This window comes from Camelus bactrianus, chromosome 19 (genome assembly GCF_048773025.1).
Source record: "Camelus bactrianus isolate YW-2024 breed Bactrian camel chromosome 19, ASM4877302v1, whole genome shotgun sequence".
Taxonomy (NCBI): Eukaryota; Metazoa; Chordata; class Mammalia; order Artiodactyla; family Camelidae; genus Camelus; species Camelus bactrianus.
The window spans coordinates 29648711-29670019 of NC_133557.1; the positions used below are offsets into that span (position 1 = coordinate 29648711).

General features: G+C 50.8%; 2 protein-coding genes across 2 annotated transcripts; one reads left to right on the top strand and one right to left on the bottom strand.

Annotated features, from left to right (window-relative positions):
- Positions 1 to 8517: 8517 nt before the first annotated feature.
- Positions 8518 to 14182, top strand: TUBB1 (tubulin beta 1 class VI). The gene is made up of 4 exons (XM_010958558.3): positions 8518 to 8734; positions 11759 to 11867; positions 12389 to 12499; positions 12638 to 14182. Exons 1-4 carry the CDS (start codon positions 8678 to 8680, stop codon positions 13714 to 13716), a joined length of 1356 nt encoding a protein of 451 aa, XP_010956860.1. The 5' UTR covers positions 8518 to 8677; the 3' UTR covers positions 13717 to 14182.
- A 3273-nt stretch (positions 14183 to 17455) lies between these two features.
- On the bottom strand, positions 17456 to 21050 carry ATP5F1E (ATP synthase F1 subunit epsilon). Its single transcript, XM_074347516.1, has 3 exons — positions 20892 to 21050; positions 19059 to 19189; positions 17456 to 17600 (listed from the first exon to the last, which is right to left on the bottom strand). The coding sequence occupies exons 1-2, from the start codon at positions 20921 to 20923 to the stop codon at positions 19066 to 19068; spliced, it is 156 nt and encodes a 51-aa protein (XP_074203617.1). The 5' UTR covers positions 20924 to 21050; the 3' UTR covers positions 17456 to 17600; positions 19059 to 19065.
- Between the last annotated feature and the right edge of the window lie 259 nt (positions 21051 to 21309).

Below are 21309 nucleotides of genomic sequence, written 5' to 3' on the forward strand. Positions count from 1 at the left end.
TCTTCCTGGAAAGTCGGCTCCTCAGAGCCCTTAGTGCCAGTCAGTTCCTGGTTAGGAGGCGGGATGGGGTGGCCACCCACACGGTGAGAAAACGCTTGGGTTTGAGTGGAGAGGTTGGAGGCATGGGAACCAGGTCTCCAGAGGCTGGTTTTCCCCAGCAGGTGCACTGGGCCCGGCCCCAAAGCCTTTCGCTTCCCTCGTGGGGAGCTGCCAGTTGGGGCTGCCCTTTCCCACGCCTCCGCCCCCCACGGCTAAGGTGAGCTGACCAGGTGGTCCGCAGGAGGAAGGACGCCGGCCCCGTGACACCCGCCATCCAGCTGGGGTCTTCCTAAGAGGTGGGGTTTTGGTCTTTTCTAAAGAAAACGCTAAAAGCTCACAGTTGCTGAAGAATGACCAAAGTGGTCACAGTATTGCCCAGTGACAAATATCGTGGGGACTCCTGAGTCCTCATAGGCTGTCAGGGCCCACGAGGTGCAGAGTCTAATCGCGGGGTTTACGACATGGGAAACAGATGGCCCCCAGGCCTGGCCTCTGAAGCTGGGGCTGCGAGGTCCAGGGCCGCACCCCTGATGTCAGGAAAAAACAGCCCCGTAGCAAGCTTTTCTGTCCCTGCGGTGCTGGGAGACCGGCATGTTAGGCAGGTGCCCTGGGGCTCTCAGGGAAGGCCACGCGCTTAGGTGTTCCGATAGGCAGAGCCGGCCTCACAGGCATGTGACTCCTGCCAGAACACAGGGTCTCAAGACCTTGATGAGATATCAGGCTGCATGAGGCCCCTGGTTTTTGTTTTGAGAGGCAAATTCCAGAGCTGGGCCTGCCTGATGATCTGGCCACAACAGGTGGGGGCCTGCAGCAGGGGTCAGACAGCAGAGGGGGTGGTCATTGGCTCTGGAGGAGGCAGGGGAAAGGGAGGGATGGTGACATTTTCAGGCTGGTAAAGAATAGAACATCCAGAATTGACAGATGGCGGTACACCAGGGTTTCCCTGCCCTAGAAGCGACTGAGACTCAGAGTGATGGAAAAATCAGGCAGTAGGAGGGGGAGGGAGTCCAGACATCTGAAACCACAACTTTCAAGGCAGGGAGAAGTGAATGAGTTCTCATGTGACCCACTCCACCTCTTCAGCCCCTACTGACGGGTACAAAACACAAAGCCAAGCACCTGGGCCCTTTCTTCACCTCTGAATTTGGCTGTGGTCCTGGCTGATGGCTCCGAGGGTGAGCTGACTGTGTCACTTTGGGGGTGACTGAAACTTCCCTATGCTTCCTAACATGTTCTGCTGAGGGAGGTGGCTGCCGACCCAACTGCAGGATCTGGGGGAGCCTCGGCCCCCTGCCCGGCTGTTAGCCAAGGGCGTTTGGCCCCGGGAGCTCTCTGAACGGCACACAGATGTCATTCAAAGGCTGCTGGGATGGAGGAAGAGGAAGGACACTCCAGAGAACAGGCTGGACCGGCCGCCCCAGCCGCCCGCCCATCTCTCTTCAAAGCAGGTGCACCTGAATGGAGGTTTCGGGCCCCTGCAGACCTGGAGGCTTCTGTGTCCCTTCCTGACGTGGCTCTGCATGCCTGTGAGGGCATTTTGCAGCTCATGACTCATCTTATCTGCCTGGAACAGAGGACACTCCTCGGGGTAAGGCCTCGGGAACCGCTGCCCTCTGAAGCCCTTCTGGCCCGGGGCTGAGCCCGGACAGCTATCTCCCATGCCGCGTGTGTCCCTGTCCCAGGCCAAGCACAGCCAGTACACACTTGAGGCTCACACTCTTCCCTAAAACCAAGACAAAACTCTCTCCCTGGGAAACCGACTGGGAGTTTGCAGGGAACTGAGTCGTACCTGAAAGGCAGCTGCAGTGACATTCTAGAAGATTCTCCGGTCTGGGAAAGTCTTTTTCTAGTTTGATCTTTGGCACAACACTGTGAGCTGGGATCAGACGCTGTCACCCATTTTCCGGATGGGAAGACTGAGGCCCCAGAGAGGTCAAGACACTTGTACTCAGTGTGAGGCTCAGGGTGAGGCGGGGGAGCCAGGTTTGAATCTAGTCTCTTTTTTTAACATCCTGAAAAGTCTTCTGGCAAACCCCTGACCCAAGGCCATGACCCAAAAGCCTATTCATTTCTAAAAGTCAGGTGGATTTCTCCCCCTTGTCCCGATCGAGAACACATACACTTTACCGTGAGGCCGGGGCCAGCCCCCTCTCCCAACCTGCAGGGGAAGGAGATGGGGTGAGTGTCGACTGTGGAGTCGCCCCCATGTCCTCTCCTTGCTTCTTCCTTCGGGCCATGCTGTCTGGCTCCCACCCGGCAGGCCACACACATTTCCTGTGATTCTACATTCTTGAGTTTAGCCACATCCTGGAGACCGGGGGTTTGTTTTCCTGGATGCTGACAGGGCTGGCAGGCAGGTCTGGCTTTGCAGGGCACCACGGCTTCCTCACCGGCTGTAGGCTCCTCTCCATCCAGGTGGACACTGGGGCAGAGAGATGCTCATGCTGCCTCCCAGACACCTTTGCAGTGAAGGTGGGTCAGGTGTGGGGTGGCCCCTGCCACCATCCCCTAAAGCCACCGTGACCGCACCCTCTCCTGGCCTCACTCGGGAGGGAACTCCTGGGGGTCACATCCATGAGGCTGGCCCATCGGTATCACCTTCCGAACACGCTGGCCACTGCCCAGCAGGCCACATGTAGTCCACCCACTGGCTGGCCAGGAGCTCTTGCTGAGCAGCCTTGGTCATTCTCCCAATTCATTCTCTGAAGTCGGGTGGTTGGCAAGCACTGCTAGGTATCTGGTATGTGCCAGACCAGTGTCCCAGCCCCGGGGACATGGCAGTGTTAAGCCCCTGCCTGTCAGGAGGGACCACGCTGGTAAGGGGACATGCAGAAATGGGAAGAGGCTCGGAGGCAGGACGTGCTTGGAAACAGATCAAGGGGATGTGCTGAGCCAGGGTCCTCTCAGCCTTCCAGTAAGTGGGATTGACAGATGAGGACACAGCCCTGGACAGTGCTGGACTTTTCAAGCAGAAGGCAGAGCATTTCGAAAGGCCTTGAAATGAAAACTTAGAAGGATGACCAAGTGGAGGTGGGGAACATGGGGGCTTGGCAGCAGAGGTGGGTGGAGAAGAGGTGGGCTGGCCGAGGTCACTGAGAGCTCCCAGTGGCCGTAAACTCACCCTTGTCCTCTGGGTGCAGGACTCCTCTCCGGAGGACGGTGGGTCAGGTCCCGATGTTTTATGAGATCCCTCTGGAGGATGGGCAGATGGAAGGAGGACGGAGGGAAGGAGGCAGGAGTGGTCATCAGTTCCAGGCCGACCATGTGGTCATGGATGGGAGAGCTGGTGGTGATGGGTTAGGGATTCTGCTGGAGGGATGGTGAAGGTGGGCGGGTCTGTCTTGGAGGCAGGGCTGGCCAGACCCAGTTATGGGCCAGAGGGGAAGGGGTGGCCCAGCGGGGGGCCCTCTGGCCAGCCTGCCTCCTGACACCTCGAGTCACAGCCCCAGAGGCGGGGGTCCGAGGACCTGCCCCCTGTCTCTGGTCCTACCGAGTTACCCTGGGACCTGAGCATGCCGGCTCCCTCTTGGAGCCTCAGGCTGTTCTACACAGCGGAGAGAACCCCGCCCCTGCTTGGAGGTGCGCTAAGCAAGGGACGGGGTGGAGAACTCAGGAAAGGCCAGGGAAAGGGAACTCAGTGGATAGGGTCCCTCAGCCCTGTGTGCAGGGCCCACAGGTTCTGCTTCTCCGAGGTCCCTTGAGCCCCCGAATAGCACTCGGCCAATATTTGTTAGACAAACCAATGGGTTTCTGAGCCTCGTACGGCAGAGGTTTCCTGGACTAACCCCGGGCTTGAAGAAGTGTATGTATTGTGTTTGCTTTCAGCTCCAGGTGCTGCCCCCAGTGATGCTCCTCTGTCTGTCTGACGCTGAACACTGCTCCTCAGGGGCTGCAGACCCTGGGAGATGGGAGAGATGCCGCTGAGAAGTCAGTGTTTCCATACATACATTCCCAGGAAGTACGTGTCCTCCTTCTAAATCAGAGGTGCCACAGCCCAGGACGCTGATTCTCAATGTACCCAAAGAGGTGGCACAGGGTTCCCATTCTGGGCTTGGAAGCTGCAAAGGGGTGGAGAGCCTTCGGTGCGGACCCAGGGCGGCGGAGCACAGCGGGACAGGGGTCTAGAGCTCCTCCGCGTAGCTGGGCAGCCTGGTTTAATGCAAAACAGTGATATCCTCCGAGTCCCTTCCTCTGGCAGCTTCTTATTCATCCTCCCAGAACTTTCTTTTCCAGTGAGAGAACACACAACGAAGCAGAGCACAAGAAAGTGGAACTCGGTTCATCTGATATCTGCCCACACCCGCTGAGTCACTCATAATAGCCCCTCAGATATCATTTTCTTGCTAAGACATTTGGAAAAATTTCTGCTGCTGAATCACAAGCAAACACTCTAATTCAACAATCTTCTCGAAGTTATTCAAGGCACTTCGGTGCACTCAGAAGAGAAGATCAGGGGCGGATGAAATCAATGAAGTTTCTGAGAACTTTGTTTTTCTCCTAATTATGTTTCATTTGTCAAATAGAGGGTGGGGGTAGGGCCATCTGACCCCTGAGGGACATCTCCCGGGGGAAGTCTGCCAGCACCTGATCTGGGCTTTCTGGATGACACTGGGATTTCCTTATCATCTTGGTTCTGTTCCCATAATAGACCCAAGTATCATCCAGGAAGGGGTCGGCTCCTCCCCCCCGCCCCCCCCTTCCTCCCGTGGACGGATGGCTCCTTGCATGGAAGAGGGCGGGCCCGTGGTATGTCATCACCCCAGGGTCCCCAGGCGGCAGGCACCCCATCCTTGCTCAGGGAGGCTTTTGCTCCTGCCCTCTGCCCTCTGGAAGCTCTGCTCCAGCGCCGTCACTGTGACCTGCTTTGGCTGCAGCCCTTCTCAGGGGAAGAAGACAACTTTGTCATTCATCACCGATGGCCACTTTTAATCACTTGCTGCGGTTCAGGGCAAGGGGTCACCTTCAGCCTGGCAGGAGAGCAGACCTTGGGTCTCGCCAGCCTCTCCAGAGGCACCGTTCACCTGTGTTGCGAGAAGAGGTCGCTTCTCTTGGCCCAAGAAAGACATTGGATATTCAGCACCTCGCTGGCTGTCACTAACCTGCCAGCTGGGGTGGGGTGGGGGGCTTTTCTTAGGGGAACAGGAACTTCATGAATAAGGACAAAGGAGCAGAGCCAGGATGCACTGCCTGGCCTGCCACTCTGTGCTCCCCAGACGTTTTCAACTCAGGCAAATGGCCCTGTGTGCCTGCGCCTAGATGGAGCCTGGTACGTAGTCAGTGCTCCATACCTGGGTGCTGGGCGATGGTGCCATCTACACGGTCAGCCACATCGTGGCCTTCCATCCTGCGAAGCCGACTTGGAAAAACACTGGCCACCCAGGGGTGTTGCAGGCTACTGGGTCCTCACAGTCAGCCTGGGCCTGGGACCCTTATCCTGCTTTACAGCTGAGATGACCTGGGTTTGTGGGGGAGGTGGGCCCCACGGAGCTGCAGGCCTGCGGGGCCCAGGACCCGCACAGCCTCCCTGCCTGGTCTCTGCCCCCACACTCCACCCCTGGCAGCGTGCAAAGCTCAGCACACGCCGCAGAGGCTGAGTAAACACTGCCCGCCGTGCCCAGAATCAAAGCAAACAGGGTTTCTCTTCTTCCCCACTTTTAGCCAACTGCCCCATTAACAGAAAAACCTTTTAAGCGCTCATCTGGAAACCTGGCGTCTTCCCTCCCTGAGCAAACTGAGGTGACCAAGAGGACTGTGCTCCAGGGGGAGGGTGGGGGCCACCTAGGACACTGGACCCTGCTCCTCTGGCAAAGACTCAACACGGGGAGAACAAGGATGCCCCCGGGGCAGGGAGAGAATCGTGGAGGGCGATGGGTAGCGCTCAGGGGTAGTGCACACGCTTAGTGTGGGCGAGGTCTTGGGTTCAGTCCCCAGTACCTACATTAAAAAAAAAAAAAAAAAAAGAGTCAAGGATGCCCCTCTGGTCCCGCGGCAGCCTACGTGGCCCCTCCCAGCAGCTCTGCCAGCCACTGTGACCCATAAGGTACCGAAATGTCACGTGAGGTGACTCCACGAGCGACCCCAGCATTCTCATCGCTTGGAACAGTTCTTACTCTCAGCCTGGACCACCTCTTAGAGGACAGAGGACAAAGCCCTTGGCACCCTGCCGCCGCTGCACCCATTAGGACCCACTCGTGAATAAATACATTATCCACCCCAAGAAAACTTGCCGCTCTGAGCGAGGCGGCTCCGACTTGCCCCGCTGTTGGTTCGCACTCAGCAGTGACCGAGGCCGCGCTATGCGCGCCAGGCACTCTGGGGCCTCAAAGGTGAAACGACAGACACCCGCCGCCCTGGGCGGGCGCGGAGATATGGCAGGTGTAAGTAATTAGCAAACACGACCGTGTGTGGAACTGCCACGAAAGTGCCGGGGCCAGCGGGGGCGACGGTGTCCCTGCCCCTGGGGGCGGCCTGGGGACGTGACAGCCCCGCAGCTGCCTTGGAGCTGCAGGGGTCTGACGGGCAGGCGCAGGGGGGGCAGCGCCGGTGGGCGCACGGAAGAAAGAGGAAGGGATGGAGGCACCCAGGGAGGGAGGGCGCGGTGATTTCTACGGAAGCCGAAAGGTTCATCCTGCGTAGGTTTTTTTAATTTGTGAGAAATCCTGCTAAGCATGTGCAGATTTCTCCCTCTTGAATTTACACGTTGGCCTCTTCGCCTTGGCAGGGGGTGGGGGTGGGGGAGTTGCAGCTGAGTTTGGACCAGAAGCATCTGTGAATCATGTGGTCACTCAGATTCCAGAAGAAAAAAATCCCAAACTTAGAGGAATGTTGCAAGAGCACTAAACTTGTTTTAAATTGGGAAAGATTCACCACAGGTGCTTTAACCTCTCTCTCTACTTACCTCAGCGTTACTGTCATCACTTGGCTGTTTCAGAGAAAGTTGCATGGTGACCCTTGACCTTAAATACCTCATGACATCGCCTGAATATGAGGATTTGCGTTTGCATAGCAGCTCCCCACCCCCCACCCCCCATGATGAATTTCAGGAAATCCACAATATTATTTTCCAGTCTACATATTGTGTGTGCAGATTCCACAGCTGTCCTAGTGGTGGCCCTTACAACAACTTTCCCGCTGGTCCAGGACCTGACCCAGGGTCACATGGAGCCCTTAGTCGGCACGTGGCCATGAGGTCACCAGTTGATGGAGGACCACAGGAGGACAAAGTCCTTCTCCCCCTGCCCCAGGCTTCTCTTCCTATGCCCATCTCAAGATTTTCCTCTGTGGTTGAACTCCTGGGAGTAGTTGAGGCTGTTTTCCCCCAGAAAGAAAACCCATTGTTAGTAACTTCCCTGCCTTTATCACCGGCCTCACAGCCTGGTCCTCATCAGGCCTGTAGAAAAGGTACACAGTTGAGGAATTGATGGTCAGGATGGAGCTTGAGGGGTGAGAGGTGATGGGGCCTGGGGCTGGTTTGGTGACCCCTTGCTGGGGCATCAGGGAAATGTGGCAGGGGGTCCGTTTGCCTCTGGGGGACTTCATCCGATAGAGGAACCAACAGCAAACAAGGAGCCCCAGACAAAGAGACAACAACAAAGGGGCAACAAAGTGTGGCGTCAGGGAGGGCTAGGGGTAGCCAGACCCTGACCAGGCAGAAGGCCGGGCAGGACAGTGACAATATTTTGCAGGAAGAGAGGGCCTTGGTATGGCAGGGAGGGGATGAATGGACACTTGTGTGAATGTGTGTGATGGGAAAGTGCAGTCCTGGGCCAAGAGCCCAGTGGTCCAGCGTGGAGGTGTCTCTGGAACCCTCACCACACAGGACCACAGGGGACTCTGGGAAGGAAGTCTAGGGCCAGGTTAGGAAAGGTCTTGATGGCAAGTTAGGGAGTTCAGATTTTCTCTCTTGATTTTTGTTTCTCAAACTCCCAAGAATCACATGTCACTCTTACAGATTTGGCCATGTTCAAAAAGTAAACTTTCTCTTATTATCTTTTTACTATTTTAAATACTAGTTTTTTTCTCTATTAACATTACCGTATACAACAGAAAAATAAAAACCTCAGACTAGTCCTTAGGCTGGAGACAATGGGAGCCATGGCAGGTTCTGAAGGGAGGCGGGGGAGATGTCTTACTGGCTGTGTGACTGTGGTGAAGTTACTTCTCTCTCTGGGATTCCTAGTTTCATCTGTCAAGACTTGACTTTAGACTACAGGATTTCTAAGGCTACAACTGGCTTGGATGGGGAATATTCTCTGGAGGTGGTCCTGGTCACCCGAGCGAGCCCAGAGCCTGCGCTGGTGCCCAGAACCCACCATGGCACCTCGGCCAACTTCCAGGCACTGGGCACAAAGGCAGCCTTTGGTCTTGAACTCTAGGAAATGACAGGGCAGTATTCTGTGTTGGGAGAGGAAAACGACCCCCCCACCCCCGCCACCCTTCACAAGGGTGATAGAGAACAGAGAAGGGCTGGGGCTGGACTTCTGGGCCAGACACACCCTTGGGTCACACTGGGAGGGTCGCTTGGTCAGCCGGTCCCTTCTTTGCAGAGACCAGAGTTGCGTGGAGTCACGGCGGTGAAGACAGCTCACCCAGAGACTGAGGACTCTCTGAAGATCTTGTACTTGTGTGCAGAGCAAGGATGCGTGAAATCGTACACATTCAGATCGGCCAGTGTGGTAACCAGATCGGGGCCAAGGTAAGGAAAGTTCCATGACTAGCGCTAGCTTTTCCATGCTCCGTGGTGTAGGCAGCTCGGCAAATGCCCTAAGGTAGCAGGGGGAACAGTGAGCCTAGAAGACTGATGTGTTTGTGGGACGTCTGACTTATTAAACAATGCCTTTGGTTAAAGAGATGGAAGAAATAGTAAAGGCTTAAAGGGTTAATTTCATTCATGTTAATTTTGTTGACAGTTACATGTGTATAACACACCTGTCAGTCATTTTTGCTTTTACCACCTTAGCAATGAGCTTTTCCTATCTAAAAACAGTAATTCGTCTCAAAAACGTTTTCCAGAGTTTCTTGGGAAACTTTTTACACCATATCACTAAGATTTCTTTCTCTCCCCTCCCACGTTTATATTACAGAGTTTAAAAAGATCCACTACTGTTTTATTTCAAATGCAGCACAAAATTAAAGAGGTAAACCTAAAAGCTTTTTGTGTCCAGCAACAGAAATAATTAAAATATATCCTCTGGATTATAAATGAGTTTTTCTCCTTACCCCCTTAAGTTTTTCTACAAAGTACCTGGTTCTGTTGGCTGGCACTAAAATAGAGATGACAGCACAAGGCCTTTAACTTGAATTTTAATATGACCAGTTCTACTGTGTAACAGCTGTCTGATCGTTCTCTTTGCTATTTTGAAATTACTTTTACTAGGTAGGAATTTCATTAAAAATTTAATTGCAGGGTGGAGGGTATAGCTCAGAGGTAAAATACATGCCTAGCATACAGAAGGTTCTGGGTCCATCCCCAGTACATCCATCAATAAAATAAATAAATAAGAAAATCTAATTACCTCCCTGTGCAAAAAAAAAAAAAAAATGACTGCATTAAAATTTAAGGGGAGTGGGTATAGTTCAGTGGTAGAGTTCATGCTTAGTGTACACCAAGCCCTGGTTTTGATCCCCAGTATCTCCATTAAAAAAGAAAGAAAGAAAAAAAAAAAAAAGGAAAAACACCTAAAATTTTTTTGACTTGTGGTAAAATACAGCATGAAATTGACTATTATAACCATTTTTAAGTGTACAGTTCAGTAGTGTTAAGTATATTCACCCTGTCGTGCATCCAGACTCCAAAATGCTTTTCTTTTTGCAAAACTGGAACTCTGTACCCATTAGGAACGCTAAATCTGCATTTCCCCTTCCCGCAGCCCTGGCAACCACCCCTCTGCTTTCTGTCTCTGCGAATCTGAGTACTTCTGGTATCTTATATAACAGTATTTGTTCTTTTGTCACTGGCCTTTTTCACTTAGCATCATGTCCTCAAGGTTCATCCCTGTTGCAGCCTGTGTCAGAATTCCCTTCCTTTTTAAGGCTGAATAATAGTCCATTGTATGGATGGACCACATTTTGTTTATCCAGTCATCTGCCAGTGGGTGCTTGGATTGTTTCCAACTTTTGTCTATTGTAAAGAATGCAGCTACAAAAACATGAAAGTCTTTTAATACAGGTGTTTAAGACCTGGGCAAAAAAAAAAAAGACTGCTTGAAAAGAAGTTGTCATCCTTCCTTGCCAGAGTGATAAGACGTTCAAAACTAAAACACATAGAGAAGTGGGAGGCACGAGCCCTCACTGCCCTGAAGGTGGAAGATAATATAGAGAAAGGACCTCAAGGGGGAGTGCAGGGTCTAGATAGGGCCTTAGCTCTTGCTCCAGAATTGCCTTGTCTAGTGCTTAGAGCCCCAGCAACTCCTTACTATTTGGGGCCATAAGAGCTTTTTAAAAAATTAATTAATTAATTTTAAATTTACATATATGTACTGTTCATTGTTTCTAAGAGCAGTTTAGAGCTTTAGCTTTTTAAACTTATATAGTTATCAAAGGAATAGAGCCAACCACAAAATACAAGTCAACAGAACACAGTAATCCAATCATAAAGGACAGTCAAATGTGCTTACCCATAGTAAGAAATCGTCATCTAAGCTGTAAATAATAAGTAGTTCATTTGTGTTCCTTGTTTCCTTAGATTCCACATATAAGCGATATCATATGGCAATTTTTTTTCCTCTTTCGGGCTTATTTCACTTAGAATGACAAGCATTTGGGGCCATAAGAGCTTTAAGACACTTTTCCTTTGTGGTGTCATAGAACTTTATTTTTTTACACCCTGAACAGTGCCAATAATTTACTATAAAACAGAGCCTTGTCAGTAAGGCCAAAGCAGAGCCCTGATTTACAAGATACGGTTGGGAAAACACCCTTGGGGATGTTAACATGAACAAATGTATTTTCATTGCACTTTTTTTTTTCGTGGGATGGGGGTGGGAGTAATTAGGTTTATTTATTTACTTATTTATTTTCCAAACGGAGGGACTGTGGATTGAGTCCAGGACTTTGTGCATGCTCGGCATGAGCTCTACCCTCCCCAACTCTTTGCACTTCAGTACGTGCTTCTCCAGGGGCATGAAAAGGGGCATCTCAGTAACTGTTTCTGTGGGAAGAGCTGGCAAACACCTATATTAATAAATACTTCTTATGTGATTGAAAGCGTAATCTCTTTCAAATTGTTACGAGAGCATGTAGATGTCCCAGTTACAAGATTTGGGGAAAACTGCACAAAAATAAATCCGTGAAGTGAAATGAGACATTGTTGTGAAATCAGATAAGAAGTCCGTTTATTTTCGTGTAATGGGATCTACGCTGGCTGGAAGCACTGGGAGACGAGACTAGAGACACCCTGTCTGATGCGAAATTCCAAAACAATAGCTTTAATGTAGACAAGGGCCTGAATTTAATAGGAGCAACATCCAATCTCATATTGTATGTGTTGACATTTTATTTAAGCAGTGCGGGTGGGTATAAAACGCAATCATCATATTCATGGTTAGCCGAGCAAGAGGAAAGGACACAGTGGAGCGGGCAGTTAGGAAAAGGGCCCCAGAGGAGGCTTTGGGAAGGGAAGCAGCCCACAGCCCTCACTTTCGGTCTTTCTGCTCTATCTGCTGGTGCCAACGTGGCTTTTCGGGATCCCCTGTACACTGACCTTCCCTCTTGCTTTCAGTTCTGGGAGGTGATTGGCGAGGAGCATGGGATCGATGTGGCTGGGAGCTACCGTGGGGACAGTGCCCTGCAGCTGGAGAGAATCAGCGTGTACTACAACGAGGCCCACGGTAGGACCTGCACTATTAGCGATGATCGCCAGCCCTGGGACACGCAGAGCGAGGAGGGCCCCCCGAGAACAGAAGGCCAGAGGAGTGATGTCCAGGCAGAGCCCAGAGTCCCAGGGTGACGGTCACCCCCGTCCAAGGACAGGACTGCCGAGGACATCACTGAGGGTGGGGCAAGCTCTTAGCACCAGCAGTTTAAGTATCAACCTTCCTTTCTGATGTTTTAATGAAAAGCAGAATTGTTTCCAATAGGAGCAAAACCTCTGTCACTGGTGAGACAGCCAACAACATAGACAGTGATGGAAAAAGTATTCCTGGACTATTTTACTGATGGGTGTGATTGCTGTTGAGGTCAAAGATATGATTTCAAGTCTTTCTACCAAAGACCTACCTTCTAGAATCACTTTTTCTTTTTTGTTTTTTTTTTTTTTTTTTTTTGAACCAGTGTCACAAGGTTTTGTTTGGATGAAACATTAACCTTTAGAAAAACAAGTTTGCTGACATCCTCCTATTTTTCTACCCAGGTAAAAAGTACGTGCCCCGAGCAGTCTTGGTGGACCTGGAACCTGGGACCATGGACAGCATCCGATCCAGCCGACTAGGAGCCCTTTTCCAACCAGACAGCTTTGTCCACAGTAGGTTTTTCTGGGAAGGGTCGCCCAGGAAAGAGAGGAGCATGCCTGCGGGGGAGGGGAGGGGAGGGGAATGTCCTGGCTCCGCTCCCTGCCCCTCCCCCAACCCGGCCGGGGTAACCGGAGTCCCTTGTGCTGCAGGTAACTCCGGAGCCGGCAACAACTGGGCCAAGGGCCACTACACGGAGGGGGCCGAGCTGGTGGAGAGCGTGCTGGACGTGGTGCGGGGCGAGGCCGAGGGCTGCGACTGCCTGCAGGGCTTCCAGATCGTGCACTCGCTGGGCGGGGGCACGGGCTCGGGCATGGGCACGCTGCTGATGAACAAGATCCGCGAGGAGTACCCCGACCGCATCCTCAACTCCTTCAGCGTCATGCCCTCCCCCAAGGTGTCGGACACGGTGGTGGAGCCGTACAACGCGGTGCTGTCCATCCACCAGCTGCTGGAGAACGCCGACGCCTGCTTCTGCATCGACAACGAGGCGCTCTACGACATCTGCTTCCGCACCCTGAGGCTGACCACGCCCACCTACGGGGACCTCAACCACCTGGTGTCCCTGACCATGAGCGGGGTCACCACCTCGCTGCGCTTCCCGGGCCAGCTCAACGCCGACCTGCGCAAGCTGGCCGTGAACATGGTGCCCTTCCCGCGCCTGCACTTCTTCATGCCCGGCTTCGCGCCGCTCACCGCCCAGGGCAGCCAGCAGTACCGCGCCCTGTCTGTGGCCGAGCTCACCCAGCAGATGTTCGACGCCCGCAACACCATGGCCGCCTGCGACCCGCGCCGCGGCCGCTACCTGACCGTGGCCTGCATCTTCCGGGGGAAGATGTCCACCAAGGAGGTGGACGACCAGCTGCTCTCCGTGCAGACCAAGAACAGCGGCTGCTTCGTGGAGTGGATCCCCAACAACGTCAAGGTGGCCGTCTGCGACATCCCGCCCCGGGGGCTGAACATGGCCGCCACTTTCATTGGCAACAACACGGCCATCCAGGAGCTGTTCACCAGGGTCTCGGAGCACTTCTCGGCCATGTTCAAGAGGAAGGCTTTCGTGCACTGGTACACGGGCGAGGGGATGGACATCAACGAATTCGTGGAAGCTGAAAGCAATGTCCATGATCTGGTGTCTGAGTACCAACAGTTTCAAGACACCAAAGTGGTTCTGGAGGAGAACGAAGAGGTGGTGGCCGAGGCAGACCAGGAACTAGAAGGTCAGGGACATTAACCAGAGAGAAGCTGTGTGAGTGTCGTCTGCGGCGTGGTCACCTCCAGAGCAGTTTCTCTCAAGTCTTAAGAGGAGCATTTCCCCGCAGTAAAGCCAAAGCGATTCTGCACCGCAGCCCAGCGAGCCACAGCAGCGACAGCAGCCACCCAGTATGCGCTTTGACACAGCACCACGGGGCTGGGTGCGGGGTGGGGGGAAGTCAGTAACTGATGGGCATTGGGTCTTCGGCTGGCATTTACTAACCTTGAAGAGTTTGCTCTTCAATGCACACTCTAGTCACTTGTTTTTAACAGCCAAGTGAATTCACCGTTTGTTTAAAGGTCGGGAGGGGGCAGTTCTGTACGCATAGCACGGGGCCAGGCATCAAGACTGCACATGTGGACACGCGGGGAGGGCGCCCACTGCCCTTGCCTTTAGGTTGTAAACGCGTTAGCGCCCCGGTGAGCGCTCCGTAGTCTGTTCTTGGCCTCCCAGGGCTGCTTCGGCTCTTCCTGCAGGTTGCCTCTTCTTAACACGCTGCCCCGCACCCACCTGCTGGCCTCCAGAAAAGCCGGGTGGCTGCTTGGTGTGTGGGAGCCTCGAGATAAATGGGAGTCAGTGTCCACTAGCAAATCATGGAGACCCCATGTACACTTCAGCATCCTAACTGCAAAGGGGAGAAGGGCAGAAAGGAAAGCCGTGGTTCTTCCCACAAAAATACCCACCAAAAAATAAAAAATGACAAGCAAAACTCAAGAGCTCCAATCTTCTGAATAGCTAGCTTTCAACATATATATTTATATACTTTATGTTTCTTATTAGTCTTTGATTCCAGGAATTCATTAATCATCATCTTTGGTTTTCCTTGTAGAGGCTACTTGGAAGTGCCCTTTTCACTTGCATTCAGTAATCACCTCCTGAAAGCTGCTCTGCTCTTTAGAAAGGGCACACGCACGCCTGGCGACCATTCAGATGCAGAAATGAAATAAGCAGCAGCGGCTGCAGTGTCCTTCGCATGCTCAAGGAGGACATGGTCTCATTAGGGAACTTCTACAGTTCAAATTAATTTGCAGAAGTTGCCATAAATGTTTGCATGATGACACAGCTTTAACCATTACATGATTTTAATCTGCTCCCATTACACCAAGACCAGATACACAAGAGCGTAATCAAATCATCCATAACTTCTTAATTACAGTTTACCTATTTCTGACATACAGTGCTGCCAGCCCTTCCAGCACTGTTAGGGTTTTAATGGCCTTCTTGAATTACCACGGAGCTATACTGTTTAATCCACGGATGGCCAGTGATGGGAAGATGCTGTGACCCTCGCTGCAGGAAATAGGTGCCTGCAGGCAACTGGGTTCTCCTCTCCCGATCTGCTTTGGAATCTGCAGTAACGAGGCAGCCAGTAGATGGATGACAGCAGCTCATTTTGAGAAACTTCACTCTTTTCACATATGCATCATGAGGAAATAACCAAAATATATACTAAGAGGAAATGAAGTCTTGCTGTTTATACCATGATAGGCCTTGTATTTATGGAATTTTTAAAGAAGTTTTAAACACTTTCTACTTGTGGTTCAAGAGGCACTAAAAAAAAAAAGCAAATTGAGGAAGAAGCTGCACCTAAACTTAGTCTGAAGTTCGTAACTTCCTTAGATGCTAAAGAGACTTCTAAGTTGTGATTATATAAGAATTTATACACGTGCTTCCTATAACACTTTTCCCCTCAAATCTAAAAAGGCAATTAAATAGATGCAAGAAAGGATATAGATCTAAAAGAAAAAAAAAAAACCTGCTGGTTTATATTACTGTAAAGATTTTTGTTTGCTTGATGGTAATCATTAAAGTACAAAGAAATTCAATTTTAAGTGGTTAAATTACTTTATTTCAGACTAAATAAATTCCTTTTCTTGGAGCCTAACCGCCCAGACTGATTAATATGAGTTAAAAATATTTCAAAATGCATCTCACCATCCTACTCTTTGGTATGGTAGAAATAGATTCAAACAAGAAAAAAAAAAAAAAAAAAAAAAACCACAAGAAACCAAAAGAAATATGTCCCCTCTGATTTTGAAGAGCCTGTTTCTTTAGCGGCATGGTTGCTACAGCGACACTGGTCTCTCGGAGACCAAGACAGTAGAATCAGAATTTTAGAGCTTGTCCGAGTCCTTCACGTCACACACAAGATCACCGCATGAGTGAAGAGACCGACTCTCAAAAATCGCCCAGTTAGTGAGTGAAATACCCACCGCTGGACATGATCGAGGCCCCTGGTAACCTGGACACAGTCGTCCTGCCGGCTGCCCAGCAGGGCTGGATACAGGTCCTCCGAGCATCAGTTCAGCATTTTTTTTAATCACAGAGAGCGAGCCTTAAAGAATCTTTACTGAGCAGTGATTCTGTCTTTCACTCAGTTACTTGGAGCCTTTCACAAGCCCCAAGTCGCACCTCTATCCCACAGCCTCCCTCATAAATGACTTATCTCTAATTAACTTGGCTGGAAATAATTTAGCCCTTTGCCTACCAGTTACTTTATCTGGTATCAAAAAGGCCGGCCAACCTTGTGATTCATTTATTCCTGTCCCTGTGATGAAACACACGCTTCCTGATACCTTCATCTTGGGGACTGAAGCACTAACTGAGGGCCATGACTTCAACCAGCAGGACAACAGCCCTGAGGTACAGGGCTCGAGGGGCCCGCGGGGCTCAGGAGCTGTTTCTGGCCAGCACCCCAGCGCCTCGCTGTGTCCCCTGTGCTGAGAGCCAGATAAAACCTATGGGTCAAGGGTCCCGGGGCAGGAAGTCCAGAAGCTGAGAACAAAGATGTTTTCTTGGGCTCCTCCTTCTCTGCACTGTTGAGTGACCCTGGTAGATTATCCTTAGCTTAAGGACCAAGGTGAGAACCGGTCCTGGTGCAGAAACTCAACAGTGCTTCAAGATTTCCTGTCCAAATGCATTACTCCATTCTCCCAAAACAGTGAACACTCAAGCAGCTAACTCTGCAACGGTGTTTCAGTCGGCCAAGTGCTTCCGAGTTTCAAAGACAGAAAAACACAGCACTTGCAACAATTCTTCACTCCTAAACACTTAACGAATAAATCACCACAAACACTACAGGGCTGCTGCCATCACGCCAGAGGCCTCAGTCCAGAAGCTTCGATTTTCAGCACAGCTGGGCCATCAACTCAGTAAGCAAGTCGCTGAAGAGCTCTGCCTTGCTTCCTGTGAGAAATGCTTCCAGAATAGGAGGGTTAATTTATAATATAATGTGAAAAGCATTTTTTTTTTTTGGAAAAGCATTTTGTGCTTTGTAAATTCCAACATTAACAGTCCCTCTCTATAGGTTTTAAGTGCACAATAAAAAGTGGACACCGCAGTTTTGTTTCTTCCCTGCAAATCTATGCTTTTAGTAATTAGTCCCACTGAGCCTGTGGGCGCAGCAGCATCCCCGAGACCCCGCCGCGTACACCGCGGGGTGAGCCAGCAGACAGGTGCCCGCACCGGCTCCGCATGGCTTCTACAATTCAAAGACGGCCCGAGAGAGCCTCGATTACAGAGCCTAGTTCTGTCTTGAAAAAGAGAACTTTCTATTTTGAGACATTTTCAAAATGTCTCCTGTATTCCTTTGGTCACTAGATATGATATCTGCTCCCCGCTTTAAAAAACCCCAATTTCTATGGTCGTAACTCTGCAGCTGTGCAGACACTCCCTATAAAGAGAAAGTCTGATGGACACCAAAAACCAACAGCACGAGTGAGCCACACTTCAGTTTATTGGCATCGTCAACCTATGAGCGAGACAGGACGCTCCCCATGAGGTGAGATTGTTCTCCCTCTGCCGTCACACGTGCCCACACAGCTTCCCCTCAGAAGGGCAGCATTTCAAGCTGAAGTTGGGGTCTAGGAGGAAAAGAGAAAATGCAGGTTGTCAGTCTGTCATGCTTTCTTAAAGATCCAGTATGCATGGGGGAAGTAACTTCCTTATATTGGAAGGTACAATATGACCGTGGTTCAGTTTACTCGGGTGGTGATAAACCTTGTCTCTCAGCTGTAAAAAGTGCTGGTTCCCGTGCTCGGCCTCAGTCCAAGAGGCACTTCCCTGCTAAGGAAGTCAAACGTTCTCCTGGCAATGCAAGAAACACTCTTCCTTTAAAAGATGCTAAGGCCCCTGTGCTGAGATGGCAGGGCCACATCCACTGCAGGACATATAGAGAACGGTCATTGTTCTGTTTACATTCCTGGCCCCAAGGATATCACAAGCGCAACGGAGTTCGCTGCAGAAACTGGCTCGGCCATGCTGCAGACAGAGGCCGACTAATTTTTCTCAGCTAGCTCATTGTTAAAAGAAAACAACTGGACCTAAAACCAGGTCTCATTCCTTAGAATTAGGAGATTAGACAGAGAGCCCCAAGAACAAGGGGTAAATTCAAAACACTGCATCTTCAGACCTGTAATAAAATATTTACTAATTCAAAATGAAAATGAGAAGTGCCTAGGGGAGATGGTTCCAATAAGTAAGATTGCTCATCACCACAAGCTGCCAAACGATTAATATTTATCACATTTCCTTGCTACTGGAGGTCTGAGGCTCTTGTAAAGCAAAACAAGAAAATTAAATCTGAAAAACATATCTGGTAATTGGCCTCTCTTATCTTTGAAATAATAGTGTCAAGAAAGTGGTTTAGAGATCAAATCACTTGAGTAGTTTGGAGACAAAAGTCTCAAACTTATTAACTGTACAAAACTGTCTTTTATTGCACAGAATGTAACTCGGCATTGCCAACACCTTTTGAGACGTAAAATGAACCAAACTCTGAAACCACAGTACATTTAGCAAAGCATTGTTCACTGCGGGGTCTTGCAGACTTTAGTGCCTGATAGAATAGCGGGACCCTGGCCATACTTGTAGCCCTTATGCTCAGGAAGCAGTGATTTGTGAGAACATTAGCAGATGTGGGGGAAATAAAAACTCAAAGAACTGTAATTTTTCATGCTCCTGAACTGTTATGTAACTCCAACAGCAATTATTAAAGTGGGGAGTCTATCCTCTGAATTACTTGATTTTGTGCAAACGAAACAGGTTTAATTAAAATAAGATGGCCCTCTACATAAGCATTGCTAAATGAACTGACAATCAATGTGCCAATTACTTCTGCTTGTCAGGGCCCCAAAATGACATCCTTTGATTACACCACAGGACTTCTATGAGCTGTATGCCTTAGATGATTGCCCCACTAACTTCTAAACGTACTGATTGATCAGAAATGGACAGACCTCAAAACTAAAATCACTCTGATTTTAATAAGTGCTCCGAAAACTTAAAATGTAACTCTTTCTCTAAATCAGTCAGCAACTTACAGATTATTTATTCCTTTTTCACTTTCACAATTTTTACGTTGCTGCCAGAAGCCTTCTCAGCGTTTGCTCTGAATTCTGTCTTCAGGGCATCTCTCACTGCTTTTGCACAGATCTGGGAGTATCGGATGTAGCTGGGACAAAAGAAGAGGCAATATAAAGCTAATTATCAATGATCCAGCCAGACTGGCCATGTCACTGTGTTTTTGTTTTTCTTCCTATGCTTTTAATTTTGGTTTGAATGTACTATGATTATAGACCTGAACTTAAAAATGACCTAATGCCAAAAGGCATCTATACAAAGAAAAAGACCAGAAAAAAATGTATCAAAGTCTTAATTCGGGTTAGAATGGGTGATTTTTGGTTTTTCTTCTTTGTACTGTTTTCTCTCTTTAATATGTACTGATTTAAAATAAAAAAGGCATAGAAGCAAAAAACCAAAACACAACTCACAGCGCAGGAAATATTCCTAAATATTAACAGAGGCTATAACGTTAAGTGACTTTTTTCCCACTTCACTACTTAAAATTTATTATTATTCTCACAAGGTTTTCATGAGAACACTGGATTCCGTTTCCTAAGCCTGCTGTTGAGAACGCTTCTCAGTCAAGGTTTCTAAGCTCAACTGAGAAGCCCTTAGAGAACATCGTCAACTCTAGAAAATATCTAACAGTCTGCTTCCTGTTTGGTAGACGGACTCCTATCAACATCTTATTTTCCAAAAAATGTCAGCTCACTTTTTACACTTTTTGAAAACAGGAAGGAGGGGGAGGGTGCCGACTATATGCTCATGTTTCAGACTTGTTTTTTTGAGCCAGAGGTAGGAGTTCCAATTCCTGCTTGCACTCTTACTAACTGGTGACCTTCAGGCTGTTCAATCTTTTCGGCTAATTTATTCACCTGTAAAAAGCAATAGAATAAGACAGAGAGATAATAATATTTGCTCCACTGGTACTTGGGGGGAGGAAAGACAAAGTGTGGAAAGCAAGGATCACCACCCTTGTCTTGTAGGAGGTGCTTAATAAATGGTACCTGTGACTGGGATCATCATCCTTCCACTGCTACAGAACCTCGCTTGACCTGGGAAGTCAGAAAACTCCTGGGTTGCCCGGTCATATAGCCACAGAAAGTCACCACTAGGAGGTGCTACTCAATCTGGCTAAGTAGCAAGGTGTGTGACCTGGAGCCAGGTGAACTCACGTAGGTCCACAGGTGCACAGGTAAAGAAATCAGGAGACACCTGGATGCACGGTTTCTCCATCTCATTAGAAGCCATGTCCTCAAATGGGCTCCGTATCTGAGCTCTCCAAGCGCTAGCACTCACCCTTGTGGAGTGCCCTTTACAGTTTACTCGTTTAACCCATAAAGTAACCTGACAGCAAGATGAGTTAATTAAAAAAAAAAAAAGCGTGTACATCTTGACGCTGGAAAGAGAGGTCAGTTATGGCGAGTGGTTAGAGAGACCTCTCTTCACTCCGAGTTCCCACGTTTCAGGTGCCAATGTAACTTCTCCAACGTGAGGTGATCCGGCTCTCGAGGACACCGGCCCTGCCCGGGAGGGCCGCTGACCTGGAGCAGGCACGGCGCTGTCGAAGCCGGTCATGGCAGCGCGCAGGTGCTCGGCCGCGCGCGCAGGGCAGGTGCGCGCAGGTGCACGGTCGGCGCCTGCACCTGGAGGCCGGGACCCGGGGACGCCGGACCCCCGGCCGCAGGCCGCCATCTTGGGCCGCGCTCGCCCGCCCACCCCCCACCCCGCCGCGCTCCGTGACCTCCGACCCCGGCCGCGCCGGGCCCGCCCGCGCCCCACTACCCGCCCCTGCCGAGGCCCGGACCTACCTGAGTCCAGCCTGTCGCCAGTAGGCCACCATGATGTCGCGAGGGTGGGCGCGCTGGGTCAAGTCGCGAGGACCGGTCAACGTCGGCTCAGCGCACGGCCCAACTGCCGGAAGGTCAGGCCCAGGGAGCGGAAGGGGCGGGGCTCCGCGCCTGCCAGTCCCATCGCCTCTGGCCCCGCCCCCTCCCGGGCGGCCTGGCTGCCCCGCCGCTGACGCCCCCGCGCCGGGAGCCAATAGGGGCGCGAGGCCCGGACCTCAGGTGCCAATCCCCGGGCGGGCTGCCGGCCGCGCCTGCCTATTGGCTCCGCGGGCCACGCGTTTGTGCCCCGCGGGCTTCCGTAGCGCCCGGTCGGCGGCCCGGCGGGAGACGCACAGGAGAGAACCCGGGGGTAGCACGAAACATGGCGCCGCGGCCGGTG